Below are 19,217 nucleotides of genomic sequence, written 5' to 3'. Positions count from 1 at the left end.
TCACTTGTGCCGTCAGTGTCACCACTACATTGTCACTTAGTGCCACCAGGCATGATATCCAATACAGCAGCGCAGGAACACGGCCAATCAGTAACCTGTGGCTTTCACCTGTTGGCGCCGTTTTGAAATGTGGAAGCGTATTTTACCTGGAAACTTTTGGGGGAGGTGATGTCATGGTCAGCCACGCTCTTGATAAACACGATGTTGAATATGTTTTAAAAGTTGTATTCATGAGATACAGGAAGAAGAAGTAGAAGATATTTTTGGATTTCCTAATTTTTACAGAATGACTTGATGTAAAGGTTGTGAGTTACAGCCAAATACGGATGTGAAATTTTCACTATAGCAGCAACTAATAATGATTATTGTCATTTGCAATTAATCTGCTGATTATTTATTTAAATTATCTATAAAGGTCAGAAAATGGTGACAAATGTCAATCACAATTATCAAGAGCCTCATGTTACATCTTCAAATATCTTATTTTCTCTGAACAGCAACACCAAACCCAAAAATATTCAATCTACAATGATGTAAAACAAAAAAAGCAGCAAATCCTTGCATTTTAGAAGCTGGAACCAGCAAATGTTTGTCAATCTTGCTTAATAAATGACTGAAGTGATTAACTGATTGATTTTCTGTCAATTAACTAATCATTTCAGTACATGACTTACCTGACTGAAATAAATACAAAAATCAGCACACTTTTTCAAACCAATTATATATAAAAGTATCTGAGTAATTTGGTCTCGAGGACAGGCTCAGCCTTATTTCTTTATTATTGCAATAATGATAGAAATAGGGCTGCAACTAACGATTGTTTTCATTGTTGATTGATCTGCTGATCATTTTCACATTTAATTGTTTTGTCTGTAAAATGGCAGAAGATGTTAAAAAAAGATGGCCATCACAATTGCTTGTTTTGTCCAACCAATAGTATTAAACCTAAAGATATTTGGCTTTTGGAAATGTCTATTGACTAACCGATTAATACTTTCAGCTGTAGGTTGAAATCTTTGCTGTTGTTATCATAATATAGGTACATACAGTATATTGGGTATCATATATTGGTATATATATGGTATATCAGGTATCGGTATTTGAAGTGGCAGCTTACTAAAGGTTTTCCAGTCAAGAAAGTGAGCTTGTGAAAGAGCAGTGTTGTGGTGTGCTATTTCTGGTTATTTAAATAAGAAGGCGACAAGCAACAGAGCTATGGCTGCATTTTGTCATGGTCTATTGGAGGTACAGCTGGTGGAGAAGTTGGTGTCTCTCTTATTAAACGATGGACTTCTTCCCATTTAGTTTGTGAATGGTGACGCTGAGCTGTGGCTCATTGAAGAACCACTAATTTATTTGATTATGAAGGACTGACCACCAATATGTGATCAATGTTGCGCCACTAAACAACAAAATGGGCCTTGGAAATGCAACATACACACTGCTAATAGTCTTTTACACAGCAGAGCTGGTGTTGATATCTCTTTTGAAGTTTTGAAATTGGATTGGCATGAACCTTCATGACTGGCAACTTTGTAAAACAACAATATCCCCTTGTCCTGTATGTAAATCAGCATGCTTAGTTTAGATGGCCTTTAGTCTTTATCATCAAAGCATCCTTTTTAAAGAACCTTTTCCCTTCAGTAGCGAGGGATAACAGTAGGCCAGTGGAAAAGAAAGCACGGATACAAACGGTCGTCTATGCAAATGGAAACAAATGCCATTGCGGTAGCTATGCTAGCCACCCGACAGGGTCCATCAACTGAAGTGGAGCAAATTCAAATGAGCCCCGGCCCCTGTTTTTTTCACTATGTAGCTTTCTCTCCATCAGACATGTTAAAGACTACGTATAATCCTCCCCATTTGATGCTAAAACCAGCAGGTCACTGTAAATATTGAGTGGCATTTGAGACCTGTTAATGTGCATTGTATACACTCCCAACAAAAGGAAAAGGATTATAGTTCGCTCTTGTGTTTTTTTGAGGGGGGGGTTTTCCTTCAAGATATGAGTTGCAGCCTGTTGTGGAAGGTGAGCCTCTCTTTATATATGTGCATTACCTCAGTCCAGCCCCACCCATTGTTGAACTGATCTACTTTTGTGTTTGGGTGCAGAATTACTGCACAGATGAATTGGCTAAATCCTACACGGTGGTCGGTTACACTTGTTCACACCAGTGACTGTCAGTGAGTGTGTAACTTTTATTTAATATTGTCTGATGTCAGTTTACAGGCCAACCCAGTAATTATGACTTTCTATTAAGGAACATGACCTGCTTCTTGCTGCTTTTGTTCTTCACCGCAGCTGTGAAGGGTAAACGCGTCTATAGCAAACTCTTGTTGTTCAGGTTCTTGGAGATTTCACAGCTTCAGTCCTAGAAGTTTGTTTTTCCTCTAATTGATTACTTGTGGATCCGTGATGTGGGGCAAAGGGTGGCGAGGAGGGCTGATCCATTTTTGGAACGATGTTATGAAAGATGAACAGTCTCAAACAGTCTCTCCTTTTGCTTTTGCTCTCTTTTTTGGCTAAATTTGTCTGTACTCTTTAACTGAAGTAACCCATGAAAGTCAGGTCTCTGTGCTGGGTGACTGTTATCTAACACAGATATTCTATTCAAATCCAATAAATGTGATGATGATTTACTGAGGAGTTGGCCGGCCGGTCAGCTGGCTATTACAGTATGGAGGGATTTGAGGTTATTGGCCATAGCTGTACATTTTGCTTTAAGGCCAAAGGTCCCTTCAAAAACTTTACCCAAAGGAATCCCAGTGTCCCCTTGCGACAGAAGATGCTGGCCACAACCCGTTTGCTCCTCGACTTTGTTTTGCTTAGACGAATCAGATTTAGGCCATTTTGTTCTGTGTCAGCCTGACCTATATGATTCAAGTGAAATATTACATCACACACCTAACTTGATTTAACATTGAAACTAAGCAAGCGGTAAAGCTAAAAGTGAGTCCGCCAAGCCAAAAGCCATCACAGAATCAGCATCTCATGGTCGGTGATGGTGGAAAAAAAAAAAGGGGGTTGGAAGTAGACTGGGAAGAGCACAGGAAAGAGTTAAAAAAGCTTGTGTTAAAGCAAATTCCCTCCTGGTCTCTTTCTGTGTTATCAGTTCCTCTGTAGGGCACTGCAGCACACACTGCATTTATTCAAAGGCCCAGTGTCACACGCCTCTGTGGAAAAGAGCCCTGAGGACCATACTCTGCTTTTTTTTTTTTTTCCCCCCCTCTCTCTCTGCCCCTTCCACCCTCTACCCCGCGTTCTCTCTCCATCAATTCCCAACGTTTGCTAGCTCCGTCGGGCCCTTCCTCGGGTTTTTGAGCCCTTTCGTCGTCCACCGGTGTAAAAAATTTTAGCGAGACCCGCAGAACTAATAGGAGAAGAATGTAATCGGCACAGTTAAACCTTATTGATATTAGTTGAAGTGGAGTATGACTGCAACACAAGTGGAAGCAAATACAGGCGAGAAAGCAAATATGGCCCCATTTCCTTTTGTGTGGCGTTGCAGGTAAACGCTCTGTTACGGGAAACTTAAACTTATAATAAAGTGACGATATCTGGACATCACTTAAACATAGCGAACACGATAGCATCGCAGTGTTTAGGTTATTCCTGACTTGCGCTTGAAGTGTGACACTTATATTCATCTGTAAGGAAAAAAAAAAAAAAGTAAACAAATATTAATGTCTCTCTGTGAGACTTCAGCGGATGGGATCAGTGGATTTCCTCCATGTTGAACTTAATCACCGGATCTGCCGAGAGGAGATCTCCCGGAGCATGTGATCATTTATCAGGCTCTTTCTCCCTTTCCCTCTGGTTCGGGGCTACTTTCACCCTCTCTCCACAGTCAGAGCGCAGAGCCAGTGCTGAGTGCAGAGTCATGTGGTGGTTCCAGGCTAGAGGAGGAGCCCATCTGAAAGACATGTGCACAGGAGGCGACGAGGGATATTAGCCCAATCATCTTTGTTTAGGGCATACAGAGCGTCCTGGGAAATGTCTCAAAGTCATTGATAAGATGAGTTCTCCTCATAATGCTCCCCATTGTCCAGGAGCAGGAAGTCAGCTGAAGCACTGAGACTATGTATAGTCATTTACAGCATCATGCCTATGGATGGATTTTGCACAGCAGGAGTGCTGGCAATATATGTGTATTTTTTTAGGAGATGTAATTAAGTGTTTCAGATTTTTTTTTTTCTGTATTGTTATCTGAACTGGATCACAATTAAGTAACAGCATCCGAAAGTACCACCTATGTTGCTTTAGCTTAGAGTTTAGAAAAGAGAGCTTGTGACCAGAAAGTCATGAGTTTGAATTCAGGAATCGCTGGATAAACGAGTGTTGAGGGAGTGAACGAGAAACTAGAATCATCCCCTTCTGCTACTGCTGACTAATTACAAATATCACTGTATACTTTTATTAAATGTTAAAACAATATTTTAAAATCAAGATTTCAGCTTTTATGTGACTCTTGATGCAAATACTTCAATGTGACCTTCTTTTTCCATGAAGAACAATATATGAGAAGGTGATCTAATTAAGAAAAAGTGGCCGTCACTTTGAAAAGCATTTTTATTTGAAATGTCTAAAGACAGGATGCCACGTTGGCCCTTTTTTTAAGGCGACCATTTATAACCAAGTTATAGTCAAAGGAGTCCTCACAAGTGCTAGTATGTACATGATCAAATTTCAGCCAAGTAATTTAACTTGGATGATTCATGTGATTGATAATATATAAATGAATAGTTCAACATTTGGGGAAGTTGTATAGAGAGGGGATGTGGTTATTTTAGCTAAGCTTAGCATAAACACTCAGAAGCCGAGGGAACAGCAAGGCTGGCTCTGTCCAAAGTGGAAAAAATACACCTACCAACCTCTAAAGCTCACTAATAAACATGCTTTAACTCATTTGTTTAATTCATATGTAAGTAGAAATGTAAAAAGAAAATGAGCACTGCTTGAACGCTTGAACTATTTCTAGCTGAACAACAGTATATTCATCCACCAGCTCTAACGTGGAGGGTCTCTGGCTATAGTGTGGGTTACCAGATTGAGTCTGGGATAACAGGTTTCAGTACAGGTTCCTGCACAGGCTTGACGCTACCAAATTAATGCTCCTGCTGGTTCGTGGTGGTGCCTGAGTGTGACAGTTCTTGGGACCCGGCTGCTCTACCTGAGCAACAGTAGATCAAGGAATAAATGACAGTGGTTGTGCGTGGTAGAAGTTTGTATGGATTATATTTATTGTATGTAACTTTTAAGTGTCATCCTGGGTGTAGCTGAGAAACGGTGGATCTCTGGATAAATATATATTAAAACATGGGCACCGGAAGTTTCTATTCACTTTATTGGTATATTTAGCTACCTGCCTGTTATGGCAGCGCAGATTTCAACAACTATAAGTCACATTTTCCAAGTACAAAATACAATTTCTAAATATTTGGGGAAGTAATAGTGAGTTGCTACTTCATTTAAAGTTATGAAAACCCAAGATATACTAACCTGTACTTACCTGTATTTTCAATATATTTAGGTTTCTACTAAGGTAACAGATATAGAGACTGGCAATTGTGTGTGTGCATGGTTTTGGCATTTGTGTGAAAGTCTACATGAGTGAAGCTAATTGTTTTTGTTTAAGCACTGAAAACAGTATGAATTTGAGTTCAAGGCCTCTGACCTTTCCATCACGACATCGCTACAAGTTGTCAGATCAATATGTTTTTGTCTATTATATAATTTATTAATGTTGTTGTTTTTTTTTCACAGGAGTTCTTTGATCATGCAAAGAAGCTGTGGGACGATGAAGGAGTGAAGGCATGCTTTGAAAGGTCCAATGAGTACCAGCTCATCGACTGCGCACAATAGTGAGTTCAAACATTAAAAGACTTTTTTTTTTTTTTTTTTTTTTTTTTTTGGTATGGTTCTGAGCTTCGCATACTTACATGTTTACAAAAGATTCTTCATAATTACATACATTACATAATCCGTTATTTGTGCAGCTATAATATACTGAGAGCAAGACAAGTGAGGCCGGTTTATTTTTACAGTCTGTAAACGATTGTCACATCCCAGCTCCGTCCGTCCTCTTTGTGTCATGTTTGAGGTGAAGGCTCTGCGGTGTGTGTGTATGTGTGTGTGTGTGTGTGTGTGTGTGCTGGTGTCATGTCATATATGAATATGGCAGAGATATGTTTACTCTGGGTGTGGCAAGGCAAGCAGCAGTTGCATTCGTCCTTTGGAAAATTATACATATATCTCCTCACGTCAGCATGTTTGACATTTCACCATGGCAATATGCAAAGCCCGGTCTGGCCAGTATTAAAATGCCCACCTGCTGAATTCAGTGGGACTGTACTGATGTAACATTTGCTTGTAAACGTAAAGCTGTAATAATGTTATAGTTTAAATGAGTTATTTCTGCGTCGGTGATGGTAATAACCCACTTGTGGAGTTAAAAGACTATATTTTAGTGTCTCTAAGGCTGCACAAAAGCTTATGTGGGTCATGATTTGGTTTTGGCTATCACCTGTATAGACTTTTTCACAATTGTACAATTCTCCACATACTGTTAGGAAATACTGATAACTGCAGTGTGGCAAGGAACAGAAACTGGTGCCTCTTTGCACGGTGCCCCAGATTGTTTGGAAGGTTCCTATAGTACCTTGGGCCATCATAGGGTGCTGGTTGTACACAGTAGAGGGCCCCTCTCTTTGCCTGTAAAAGGAAGTTTGGATATGCAAAGTGACTCACTGATTACAGTGCTCTCCTTCTGCTTCCTCTCTGACTCACCTCTGGATTCACATGTAAATATGAGGACATGTACATGGTACAGACTCAGGAGCGCGGCCCGCTGAAATTTGTCCCCTCCCATCCCAAAGGTTGGCTCCCTTTATCTCTCGGTGTTCGGTCAAAGGCACACTTTATCAGTGACTGGGGATATTGTCTTGTTGTCAGTGATCTGTGAGCCCGCGTTACATGGGTGTAGTTTCAAGATGTTTTAAGATGGTAAAGCACGTAGACAAACAGTCTCTGTACTCTTTTTTTTTTTTTTTTTCCTGAATATTTTCCGTTCCTTGAACATAAATTTGACTTCGGGTCAAGTCTTCCCTGGTTGCCCTGCCTGAAAGCAGCCTCCATAGAAAGGAGAGAGATAGTCAGGTGATGGTTGGAGAGTCACATGAATCTGTAAGGTGGAGCTGTTACAGTCCAGGGCCTGTGTTTGTCTTTGCTGCTCTGAGTCAGTCTGTCTGCGGTCAGACTGCACAATATTTAAATCCTGTGTTCATTTAAGTCAATATTCCGGTATCATAATGATGCCACGTAATATTTTGCTATTATAAACATTTAAAATCATCTCTTATGTCCTTGTTACGACTCTGAACGCGCCGGTCCTCTGGAAGCTTAAATCAGACAGAATATTCTGTATTGTAATAGCTGAAACCACAGAGGCTTGGAACTAGTTCTGAAAATACAGCTGTCCTGTGACATGAGTAAATATTAACAGAGTGAAATTAAGACGTGGAAAGCATAGAAAATGTAAACACAAGTACTGCTGGTTCATATATGAGAGTGCTTTTCTTTTCTTTCTGCCCATTTTGTCACTACAACAACTATCCAGCATTTTTTTTTTTTTTTTTTGTATCGAGGTTATGCTACATCTTCTCTTCTGAATCCGAAACGGTGCCAAATGACTGATGCTTATTTGTGAATTTCAAGACCGAACGCTCCTCTCTATCTGCACCCTCCTCCTCCTCCTCCTCCTCCCCTGAAGTCATTCATTTTTTTTTTTTCTCCACATTTGATTGCCTCTCTCCGCTGCCCTTCTTACAATCCTCCTATCACTGCCTCTCTTGTCTCTCGCGTTGCCGCTCCTGATTGGTTAACAGCTGATGAGGAGTCGCACGTATGTTTGGCCAATAAATCACCATCAAGCTAACAAGTTTATATTACTGGTGTGTAAAGGAGATAAATAATGACTGTAAGTTACAGCTTCATGTGGTTTAGATTTTGCGAATGTACAAATTGGGAATTCAGTTTTAACACAGTAAATAATCATGCAATAGCAGTGTGGTGGCTCTTACTGGATATGTGAGAAAACGTGTCTTTTTTTTTATAGATGTCAGTTGCATTTGATTTGATGAAGTGTACATATTATTTAGCGTTGCGCATATAGTTGAAAATAACATAAAAGTCCAAAATTAACCTGCTTAAAGCAAGCATCAGTGCCTGTCTTAGCCTGTCTATGCTTTTGAACATTTTCACATTTTAAAATCTCACAATTCAGTAAAAAAAAAATATCTCAATAGTCTTCTGTTGTCAGTGTTTTGTGTATGATTGATGTCTGGAATTTGTCAGACTGCGTGGCCTCTCACTTACTTCCTCTCTCAGTATTAACCTCTGTATGAACTCTTTGTATGGAGGGCATTCATAGATACTCTGTCCTACATGGCAGCAGACCTGTCTGTGTGTAAAGGCACACACACACACACATGTACACACACACACATATACACACACACCTATTGTTGTTATGACCACTTAACTACACTAACTGTTCTCGGTCACTATCCTGGAAGTAGTGTAACACTGGCAGACGGCTTCAGCAGCCAACTGTGTTGAAAACAAGGGAGCAAAGTTCATAGCGTCGAATTTTGGTTTGTTATTGATTCCAGTATTGTTTGATGAATATCTGCTTTTTCTGGCTTTCTTCTAAGTTTAGAAAAGACGTGTTTGACTAGGAGGGCCTGTCTGTCAGCTTTTCCTCTTTTGTTTCTCAGTGCTAGCTACCATTTGAGCTAGCATTAACTCATCTTCCTCTTATCATAATGCTAGTCCTTTTTTTACTTTTTTTTTTTTTTTTTTTTTTTTTTGAAGTTTATGATCTCCACTCCTGCTGTCTGGTCTTTTTTGTATCGAACTTCCACAGTTTCTGTGAAGTAGACCACGTCTTAGATCGTCAACATGATAAGAGTGCTCTCAGCCACTCTGAGAGTATATTAAAGAGGAAGTTGGCCTGCATGCGGCTGTTTGTGGGAGGAACAGATTGGCAGGCAGCAACCTTACATGCTAACAGTCAAACACAATAGATATATTGTTATGAAATCACTGTCAGATCAAGGAGGAAGACGTGTTGGTTTTCTATAACCATATGACATATTTAGATGGTGTGAAGGCAGATTATATACCTCTCTCTTGTCCTTCAGAGACCTTGCTCCACTGGCAGATATTTTTTCCAGCAGGCCTAACGCTGGACGGCCCATCGGACAAAGGCACAGGAAATAAGCATGGGCCGATGGGGAGTGCTTGTTATGCCAAAGAGCATGTCCGTATCGATGCTTTTGGAATCCTGTCACCCATCGATCCGCCCTCTGCATTGCACATTTATACGTTTTAAGAGCACAGATATGTGTCTGCCAGTTGATTGATTATGAGCTATTTTCGGCCGTGGCGGGCTGGTTCCATTGCAATGCCTTGGATGTGTCAACGGCAAAATCAAACACTTTTTCACATGCAAATCTGAACTCCCAGGCCTCTCGCTTTTTTTTTTTTTTTTTTTTTTTTTTCCTCCTGAGGCGAGTGTTTGTTGCAGTCCCCCAGCAAATACGACACACTTCATATACTCAGGTGTTTCTAGCCGTAGTGGATGATTGTCATTCGGTGTTAGATGCCGTCAGGGCTGGTATGGAGGTCTTCCCGTGTTGTGTGCTCAGTGATGGTGGAGAAGCAGAGGGGACTGGGCTAGAGAAGAGCTGCCCTGGATGGTGCTGGAGCTGGAGTCTGGGAGTGAGACTAATAGAAATGAGGCTATGAAACAGCTGAGCGACACAGCTGGGGGTTTATTCCTGCAACCAGAATGAGGCCTGGGACAGAGACAGAGCTGATGCTGGGTTAGGTACAGGAGTGTGACGAGGCTGGAGTTTGTTTTTATTTATTTTTTTTGTGATTAGATATGATGTTCCTCTGAACATAATGAGCGGGCGACTGTAGCCTCCCTCTGTTCAGTTTGTGTCAAAAGATCACCAACTAGTAAAGCAGCACCATGCGTTTTGTCTAAGGTCGATACACCTGGAGACGCTGCTAGATATTGATGAGAATGATGGATTTGACAAAACTTTTTTGATTGTTCCAGCTTCTCAGTTTTGAGGATTTGATGCTTTCTTTGTCTTATGTTGCGTTAAACTGAACATCTTTTGGATTTTTAAACCATCGCACAGCCAAAACAAGCAATCTAAAGACCACACCATGAGCTTTAGGAAATGGTGTTGGATGTTTTTGTCTATTTTCTGTCATTTTTATAGACCAAAAGATTAATAGAACAATCAAGGAAATAAGTGGCAGGTTAATTAATAGTGAGAATTAGTTGCAGCCCTACTTACCTCACCTAAATGTTACTAATACTTTTATAACGTCCCTATTTTTTCAATCCAAATGATCATCCCTCTACAGCCATTAATCCCCACAATCCCATCCAGAGTGAATGGCGATCGCACCACACACACACACACACACACACACACACACACTCCAGTAAATAACACACATGAATGCACAACGTACAGGAAGATGAGGCTTGGCCCTGACTCACCCTTCGTTCTGAAACAAATATCAGATTGTTCTTGCTCTAGCCAATCCAGAGATATTCACGCTTTTTTGGCACTTGGCCATTGATCCTAATGAGGATTAAATGAAAGAGCAAAGATCAAATATTGAGGGAAAGTGTAGGCTATTCAGGGGCGGATTGGAAAGCGGGTATCATCATCACACGCTGTTAAAAGATGTTAATCACAACAACACGCCCTGACTGTAACTGTTGTAACTGTGCTTAGAAATGTGAACTGCAGTATTTTGAAATGGAAAAATATTTGGTCAATTTGAACTTGTGCTCACTGGATGCTTGAAATGAAGTACAGCCAGTCAAAACATCGTTATTTTGGCAAGTCGCTGCTTCGTAATTAAGGATTTCGAGCACCCTGTCTCATCCCCCTCTGTCAGGAGAAGGACATTTTTTCAGTATCTTGATAAATTATGGAGTTAGATTGTGTTTTTAATTAAATAAATCAAACAAACGAGATAAGATTAATGCAGTTTTCATAGCGGTTTAAACTCACTGCATCACATATTCTTAAAATGTGCGAGGAGCGTCGTAGGTATGGACGTAGCGCTGGTGTTTTACAGCTGGAACGGGGACACCGGCGGTCTCCAGCAGTCCCAGAGTCCTGGAGTCCGGGGCTGCGGATAGACATCTGTAAAGCTGGGGCCTGGTTCTCGGCCTAGACTGGTTGGGGCTGGGGTGTAGTGCTGGTCACGGGACTCTGTCACCAGCCTGGGGGCCACTGACACAGTCATCTGGGGCAGTAAAGTGCTAAGAATGGCCGGCATTGTCAGCCAGCCCCGGCCCCTGAAGGGCCTACAGAAACAGAGGGGCTACGCTTCGCAAACAGTGGCTTTCCTCAATAAGGAGCCTCTTCTGTTCACGGAAGAGCCTGAGAGAGTGATATTTATACACCGGCTGCATGTCACTGCTGCTTTTTTCCGTCACTGTTAAGTTGCTTGATTTCTTCATGTTTGAGCTGATTCGACGTCCATGAGGCTGATTGTGAAGCGTCTCTTATCTCCTGGTGTTTCCTACATGTCTGAACTCATCTGCGTGTTTGTTATATTTCAATGTAATAACTTTTTTTTTTTTTTTTTTTTTTCCACTGATAAGGTTGTTTTCAACACATAAACAATTGTTTTCCGTAGTCAGAGCAGCGTTTGAAATTGTGTTAAACCTTCATGGACTTTATTGTTTTGTCCGGTTTAGGGTTTTCATAGTAAGGAAAGTCACAATAATCATTTATGCAACGTTGAGAGTTTATGATTCTCTTTCACAAAATATGAAATAATCTGTGTCTGTAGGGGTCATGATGATAAATGAATGTTCTTTACTAGAAACTAGAGAGGCAGTGATAGAGAGAAATGTAAGAAAAGTAAGATTGGTTAAAAAACGGTTCAGCATTTTTAGTTGAAGTATCATAAACTCTCGTCCTAAAACAAAAATGGTGGACAGCTGAAGTCACACTATGCAGCAGCTCCAACACATCAAACAATGAACGCTACAGAGAAAAAAGAAACATGAAAACTCTTGCAAAGCAGCCAGTAAAGTAAAATGCCCCAAACAATGCTTGTAAAACGGCACCAGTTTTATTTTTAAAAGTGCTTTTGAATACATTTTGTACTATTAATGTTTATATCTATTTATTTTTTGGTATGCTCATACTTTTTGAGTGCTTCATCCAGTTCCAGTAAACAAACTCTTTAAAAAGCAGATTCCACGTCTGTGCTTTTAGGCTTTTTAATAACATAGTAAATGATGAGAACTCAAATATTTACGATGGCGCAATTCAAATCACAATCATAACCACACCTTTCGTAAGAAATAAGTACTTTCTTCATAAAAGTAGTCATAAAAAGCCTTAATCCAGATTAACAAAAACCTTTGTGTCGCTTGCTAAAATCAGATGACCCTGCTGTCAGCTGACTGAGGAATAATCAAAGGGGGCACTATGGAAGTGTGTGTGTGTGTGTGTGTTTGTGTGTGTTTGTGTACAAGTGTTTGAATATATCTGTGAGTGTGTGTCGTTGTGTGATTGTGAGCATGATTTCTGAGGAAAAGGAAGGAGTGGTTTTGAGCTGAACTGTAGAATCTGATCTACTGGAAACTCAGTGGGACTCCATCTACACAAACCACTGTCCTTAAGGTTGTTAGAGCCCCCTGTGGGACTGACTGACTCTCTCTCTCTCTCTCTCTCTCTCTCTCTCTCTCTCTCTCTCTCTCTCTCTCTCTCTTTCTCTCCGTCTGTCTATTCAGCCCTCTCTTGAGGCCTGAAAGCGACGGCAGAGAGGATGTTGCAGAACACATGAGAACACATGTCGTTCCCCATATGAAGCCTTTTCCAAAGTGTAAACCTTTTTTTTTTTTTACAAACAGGGCGTTATTTAACGTTTAACAGTAAGACGCTACTGTAACTGTTAATGGCTTTTTTCTGTCCATTAGGTAGGTGTTTTATTTTTTTAGTAATAGAAGTACTGTGGATGTTGTTGGAAGTTAAAATTGTGGATGTTGAGTCTAGAAAATCTCTCAGCCTGCCCGGGCATTTGGAAACAGTTAAGACAGCCTAAAGCTGCCCAGCATAGCATGCTACATATCACAAGATTAGCTACACTGCCACTGTGTTTTTATTTTGTTTCTAGAGACCAGAGGCTCTGAGCAGCCCCGTATTCAGTTTAGTCAATGAGTTGAATCATATTTGAAAGACTGCACTGCTGGATGGAAAAAAAAAAAAAAAAAAGATATATATTTTCAGTAGTATGTCTAAAATGTAAATCTGTCAAAATGCAAAGTATGAGGCTCCTTTTTCCTATAAACAAACTTTCAGTTTTTGTGTTTATACATATATCAAATGAGCAAAATGGTGTCACGTTTCAATTGTTTTTGTGCCGTTTTAATTGTTGGTTCAGTCTCTCTGATCTTTAACATGAGCCGTGTTGCAGAGGAGAAAAAAAAAAAAGGGAATTTATGTTCCACTTAAAGAAGGGGAATTGTAGCTATAAATAGATTTTTATTTTTGGGTTCAAATGTGCGTCCATTTTAAAGGACAGACAGAGACACAGAGCGAGGCTAGTGAATGGCGGATATCTGCGAGTCTGTTACTGTGTGCCGACTACATACACACACACACATACCTTTCCCTCTCTCTCTCTCTCTCTCTCTCTCACATACACACACACACACACACACACACACACACACACACACACATATACACACACACACACACACACACACACCCTGCTGTTGACCAGGAGTGTAAAGGCACAGACTGCTGGAGGACAGCAGTGGCGCTGCAGGTTCCCTGCTCAGAGATTGTGGAATGGTCGTCCATAGACCCTCCTCCTCCTCCTCCTCCTCCTCCTCCTCCTCCTCCTCTCCCTCTCTCTCTCTCTCTCTCTCTCTCTTCACTGAGGCTCCCCCTCCTCTCTCCCCCCCCCCCCTCTGTCGCTCCCTTTTCTCCCCCTCCCCTTCCACCCCCCTCCCACCCCCACCCCCCTTAGAGCTTATGTAAACTAGCTGTGGAGCCAGGGCAAGCTGAGGCTATTTTTAGCAGCAGCACTGCAGAGCAGAAACTGGCGGAGGGTCACGTGTGCGCAGCCGAATCAAAGGGAGTATCCCGGCAATGCGCTGTAAACAAAGGGAAGGTCAGTAGCAGAAGGTGAGACACAAAACGCCTCTGTGTTGTTGGCTTTGTGTGTTTGTGTGCGTGTATGAGCGACTACGCACTGCCTGGCCATACCTTCTCTTTTCTTAATGCCCCGACATAAAACACATCATCGCGAGTGTATGAATGCACCCATATGCTTTCCTGCTCGCTCTGTCTCCCCCTACTACACACACACACACACACACACACACACACATACACAGCTCAACCATTTCTTCCACTGCTAGAGACGAGGAGGGGTGGGGGGTGGGGGGTGGGAGCTGAATTGATCAAAGCGGGGTTTGACACGCGAGGAGACATTTTGCTGTCTAATCATGACAGGGGCTCCCAGCTCCACACTCTCTCCCTGTTGCTGCCAAGCCGGCCTATCAAGAGTGAGCAACAGCAGACTCGGAGCCATGCAGAATCCATCAAAAAAAAAAAAAGCACATGACCACGTGTGTTAGCACTGACATTAGCATGTTTTGTATCACATGGGGGGTGGAGGGAGGAGGGGGAGTTGGGGGGGGGGGGGGGGGGGGATTTCAAACCCTCGTCTGCTCAGTGTTTTGGCCCTGGTTGTTGTTGAAGCTCAGGTTTGTGTAGCTTCTTGTTGGCCCTGGCTAGCATGGAGGCTAGCAGTTAGCAGTGACCAGCCACACCCAGGCAAAAGGTCTCCCTCCACCTCGGCCACTAGTCAAACAAGCCTCAACTTTCACCTCCTGTGGAATGTGGTCAGAGCGGGTCACAGAGCTATTTATAGAAAGCTTTTATATTTTTCTGTCACAGAGGTTTGTTTGCCTAGACAGTTTGAGCTGTTGGGTGTTTCATCAGGGCCAGGCTGAAGGAGGTAGCTCGGAGGCTAACTTAAGTAAACATCTGGCTCCGGCGCAAGCCTTCGGTTCGGCGGTTTGGTCGGGTTTCTGCAGTTTCTCCATACTGACACCCACCAAAGAGATTTGGACCCCGTCTCAAAAGCGTCCTGACAAGAGAATATGTTATGTAAGAGGAGCATCCGGTTCCTCTTTGTATGCGTTTGTGGTTCTTCTCAGTGATACTGGGCCTTAAAGCAATATTTATTTAGAAATGTAATTCTGTCCACACCTGATCTGTTTTTACAGCTGCAACGGGTTAAACAAAGGCGTAATGTACTTACATGTCCCTTTGTGCATGTTAGTTTCTAATTTGTCTTTCTGTATCTAAACACTGGAAACAAGAGCTGAAACATTTAATCCAGTAGTCCATCCGCAGAAAATTATGTGCAACTGTTTTGATAGTCAATTCATAATTTAAGGCAGTTTTTGAGCAGAAATACAAAACATTTCCTCCTTAAATTGTGCTTTTCTTTGTTTTATGTGATGAAAATATTTTGGTTTTTGACTGTTGGTCAGATAAAATGACATCATCTTGAGCTTTAGAAAACTATGATGGGTATTTTTCACATTGAGGAAGTAACCGAACAAAAATAAGATGAATCAATACTGAAAATAGTCAAAACTGTGTACTTTTTGAGTTTTGATTCCCTTCCTGATTTTGACTGAAAAGTATTAATTGTTTACCGTAATATCTGTAAACCCACAGCAGACGTACTGTGATGTCATCCTACTCTTTCAAAGAGCTCTCATAGTAAAAAAAAAAACAACAAACAGCTGTTGTCTTAGATGACGTTAATGCTGATTGATTGATTCTAATAGCAAACAAATTCAATCATTTAATAACAAATGAAATTCGTACCACCTTTATTTCTAGATATTGTGTTTGGTCTGCTACTTATAGTCCAGGATATTCAGAAAGTGGTGGTAAATCAGCTCAGGATTTAATTTCACCAAATAACAAATTAAGTAGAACTGCGACGATTAATTGATTAGTTGATTGACAGAAAACGGATCTGCAACTCTCTCTTGTTCCAGCTTCTCTGATGTGAATATTTTCTGGTTTCTTGAGTCTTCAGTGACAGTAAACTGACTATGTTTGAGTTGTTGACTGTCGGTCAGGACAAAACAAGACATTGGAGGACGTCACTTGAGGTTTTGGGAAACAGTTATCAACATTTTTCACCATTTTCTGACATTTTATCGAGCAAAAGACTAATCTTTTCTATCTATTCGATAATGATTAAATTAGTTTCAGCTCTAAAATTAAGATTAATACTATTTCTCCGAGGATCTGCTGGTATTATCTGTGCTACCTGTGTGCGTCCTCTGACCCTGCTCTCACCTGTTCACTTGCAAAGCAGCTACACCGTACACTCATTACTCTGCATAGATATCCCACTAATCACCAACGCATCAAATCACCTCCAATCACGTTCCCTTGATCTGCTGGCATCACAGAGACGACAGAGGAAACCGGCCTGGTGATTTGTACACTAGCTGCATCCCGGCAGCGCATAAAGCTGCTGTGAGCTTGAACCTGAGTCGTCTCCTAATGAAGGAGTGAATTACTTTTGGACTTTTTTTTTTTTTTTTTTTTTTACAAAGCCGTCACGGTTTTAGCAGTTACCACTTTGGCCATAAAGTGTCATTTTCCAGTGTGCATTAGGGTGGCCAGGCCCATCTCACGGGACTCCTATTGACTGCTCCATGACTTGTAACATCCTTATCAATTATCCCCACTGTTCAGCTCTCAACTCGTATAACCCCCGTCTTAATTTATCACAACTGCGCCTGTCGGGTTGTGACAGTAACATATAACTTGTGTGTCTTTTTATATGCTATACAGTACACATTACATTCCTCCCCCCTTCTGTGAAAATGTGACTTATTTTTGGTTATGTGCTTGAGATGGTGGCACTCTAAAATAATCTGTCTTCATAAGCCTAAATTTGCTTTGCCCTCCCACCACACACACACACACACACACACACACACACACACACACACTGACACACATACACTGCGGAAAGCTAGCACAGAGCATGCTTCTGCTTTGTGTTGATGTATGGGAGAGTCTGGGAATGGAAGGATACAAGTGTAGCCTGGCTTAGGAAGAGACGGGGAGATAGAAAAAGAGAGAGAGAGAGAGAGAGGAGTGGTATGGACCGACTGGGGTTGCCATGGGAACCCAGCTGCTAAAAGCAGGCAGGGTCAGTGTGGAAGAGTGTCTGTGTGCAGCAGGAGCGAAGGGATGCCACCCGGAGGCCGGTTTGTGAACTACACAAATAGGCACACGCAGCAGGCCCCTCGCAGCTCGAGTTCTGGATTTATTTCATTCAGCAGAGATGATGTGTTTCATGTTTAACATCAATAAATAATTATATAATAAAAAGATTTAGAGGGAAATTTGTGCTTTTAAACAGAGAATTTCAATCCCCCTGTGTCTATTTTGTTAATTTCTACCCGTCGCCCCTGTTTAGCTGGTACAGCTTGAGCTCAAGCTTATGCAATCTGCACTGATACTGTAGACCCCCCCCCCCCCCCCCGCCCCCCCTGTCTGATATTAGTCATTGGTTATCGACTTTTGATTAGGGGAAAAGAGGAAAAGCTCATTTTCACTGGGTCACCGGTTGACTTTGCAAGCGGAACAACTAATTTGACATGGGAGGCCGCGGTTGTTTACGGGGCGAGAGAATTGAAACCCCTGCTCGATATTGTTGATTAGACTATTTTTACTTGGTTTTCTATTTTTGGCGCAGACTAATTCAGTAGCTGACAGATAGTGTATTGATGTTAGGCTTCAGTATTATTTTAGAGGAACCCATAAGTCAATTTCACTGTGAGAACTGTAGTTCGGGAGCTCCACATCAGGCCCCGCTATGCCTTAAACACTGAATTTTGGGGGCTGAGTCTATTTTTAAGCAGTGGTAATGTAATGGTCCACGTAGACGTTGAACAGAGACAAAAGGGCATTACAATGTATTTTACATTTTTATACAACACCTTTCAAAACCATGACTTGATGTGGCCCTGGAAGGCGAATTGGCGGCCTTGAGATAAAGCAGGCACTTTTGTTTACACAAGATTTGGTTTGACTTTCAGGAGTGTCTCCGTTCTTGCTCCTATATTTAGGAAGTACCCACTGAGCCGTTGATGGATTTGTCTAGTTTCAGATCCATCTCCCAAACTGCACAGTGTTCCTGTTTGGATGGATGAGTTGAACCCAGGGCTCAGATCTTTCCACCAGGTGACCAGGATCCTGCACAGCTCCACCTTCACTTTCTTTTTTTTTTTTTTTCTTTTTTTTTTTAATGTGTGTATGTGTGTGTGTGTGTGCGCTGCCGCTGCCGCTGCCGCACGTGGCTCCGTGTGCTGTACCAGCTCAATACTTCTGACAGTCTGTGTTATGTGATGAGCTGTGTAGTGCAGCTGGTTGTGTTAGGATACTGGATGTGTTTTGTAACAGAAGAAGACAGATGAAGCATGAAGTTAAAGTTCTCGGATTGAAATATTAGATTACAGTTTGTTTGACAGACATAGGATTAATACGAATATGAAAGTATGAAAAGTAGAGCTGAAACAATTAATGGATTAGTCGATTAATTGGCAACTGTTTTCATAGTTAATTAAGCGGTTTAGTCATTTTTCAAGCAAAAAATACCAAATATCATCTGTTTCGAGCTTCTTCAGCGTGAGGATTTGCTAATTATTTCTGTTTTTTTTTGTTTTACATTAAATATCGAGGGGTTTGGGACTGACAAAACCTTCTCTTTTGTTACTTCCTGATATTTTATAGACAAAATTATGACTAGATAAATATATCAGCAGATGAATTGATAATGAAAAAGTTAGTTAGTTGTTAGTTGGAGCCCTAGCCGCAAAATTTAAAATTATGATTCAGGATTTTTTATGTTTAGTTTTAAATGTATTTATCTAGTGTCATGTTAAGTCATGTAAAGTTTAGTAACAGGCAGTCATTGCTGTTGCTTGTCATGTTTCAGTTTTTGCACTTCCCACAGATCATGTGTTTGTCCTCTAGTGTGGTCAGTCCGGTGACGCTGAGCACTATTAGTTTTCCGTCAGTCATCTGTGACTTATTCCAAA

At 41.3% G+C, this 19,217-nt stretch overlaps 1 protein-coding gene across 2 annotated transcripts in view; it reads left to right on the top strand.

Annotated features, from left to right (window-relative positions):
* gnal (guanine nucleotide binding protein (G protein), alpha activating activity polypeptide, olfactory type) overlaps nucleotides 1-19,217 on the top strand; it is a 45,626-nt gene that overhangs the window by 14,571 nt on the left and 11,838 nt on the right. For both annotated transcript variants that reach the window (XM_044368280.1, XM_044368281.1), the window contains exon 5: nucleotides 5,765-5,862. In XM_044368280.1, the coding sequence (XP_044224215.1) occupies nucleotides 5,765-5,862 (98 nt within the window). The remainder of the gene's footprint in view (nucleotides 1-5,764; nucleotides 5,863-19,217) is intronic.

This window comes from Thunnus albacares, chromosome 12, assembly GCF_914725855.1.
Source record: "Thunnus albacares chromosome 12, fThuAlb1.1, whole genome shotgun sequence".
NCBI classification, from domain to species: Eukaryota; Metazoa; Chordata; class Actinopteri; order Scombriformes; family Scombridae; genus Thunnus; species Thunnus albacares.
Note: the sequence above shows the minus strand (reverse complement) of the source record. Positions and strands in the feature narration are given on the sequence as shown.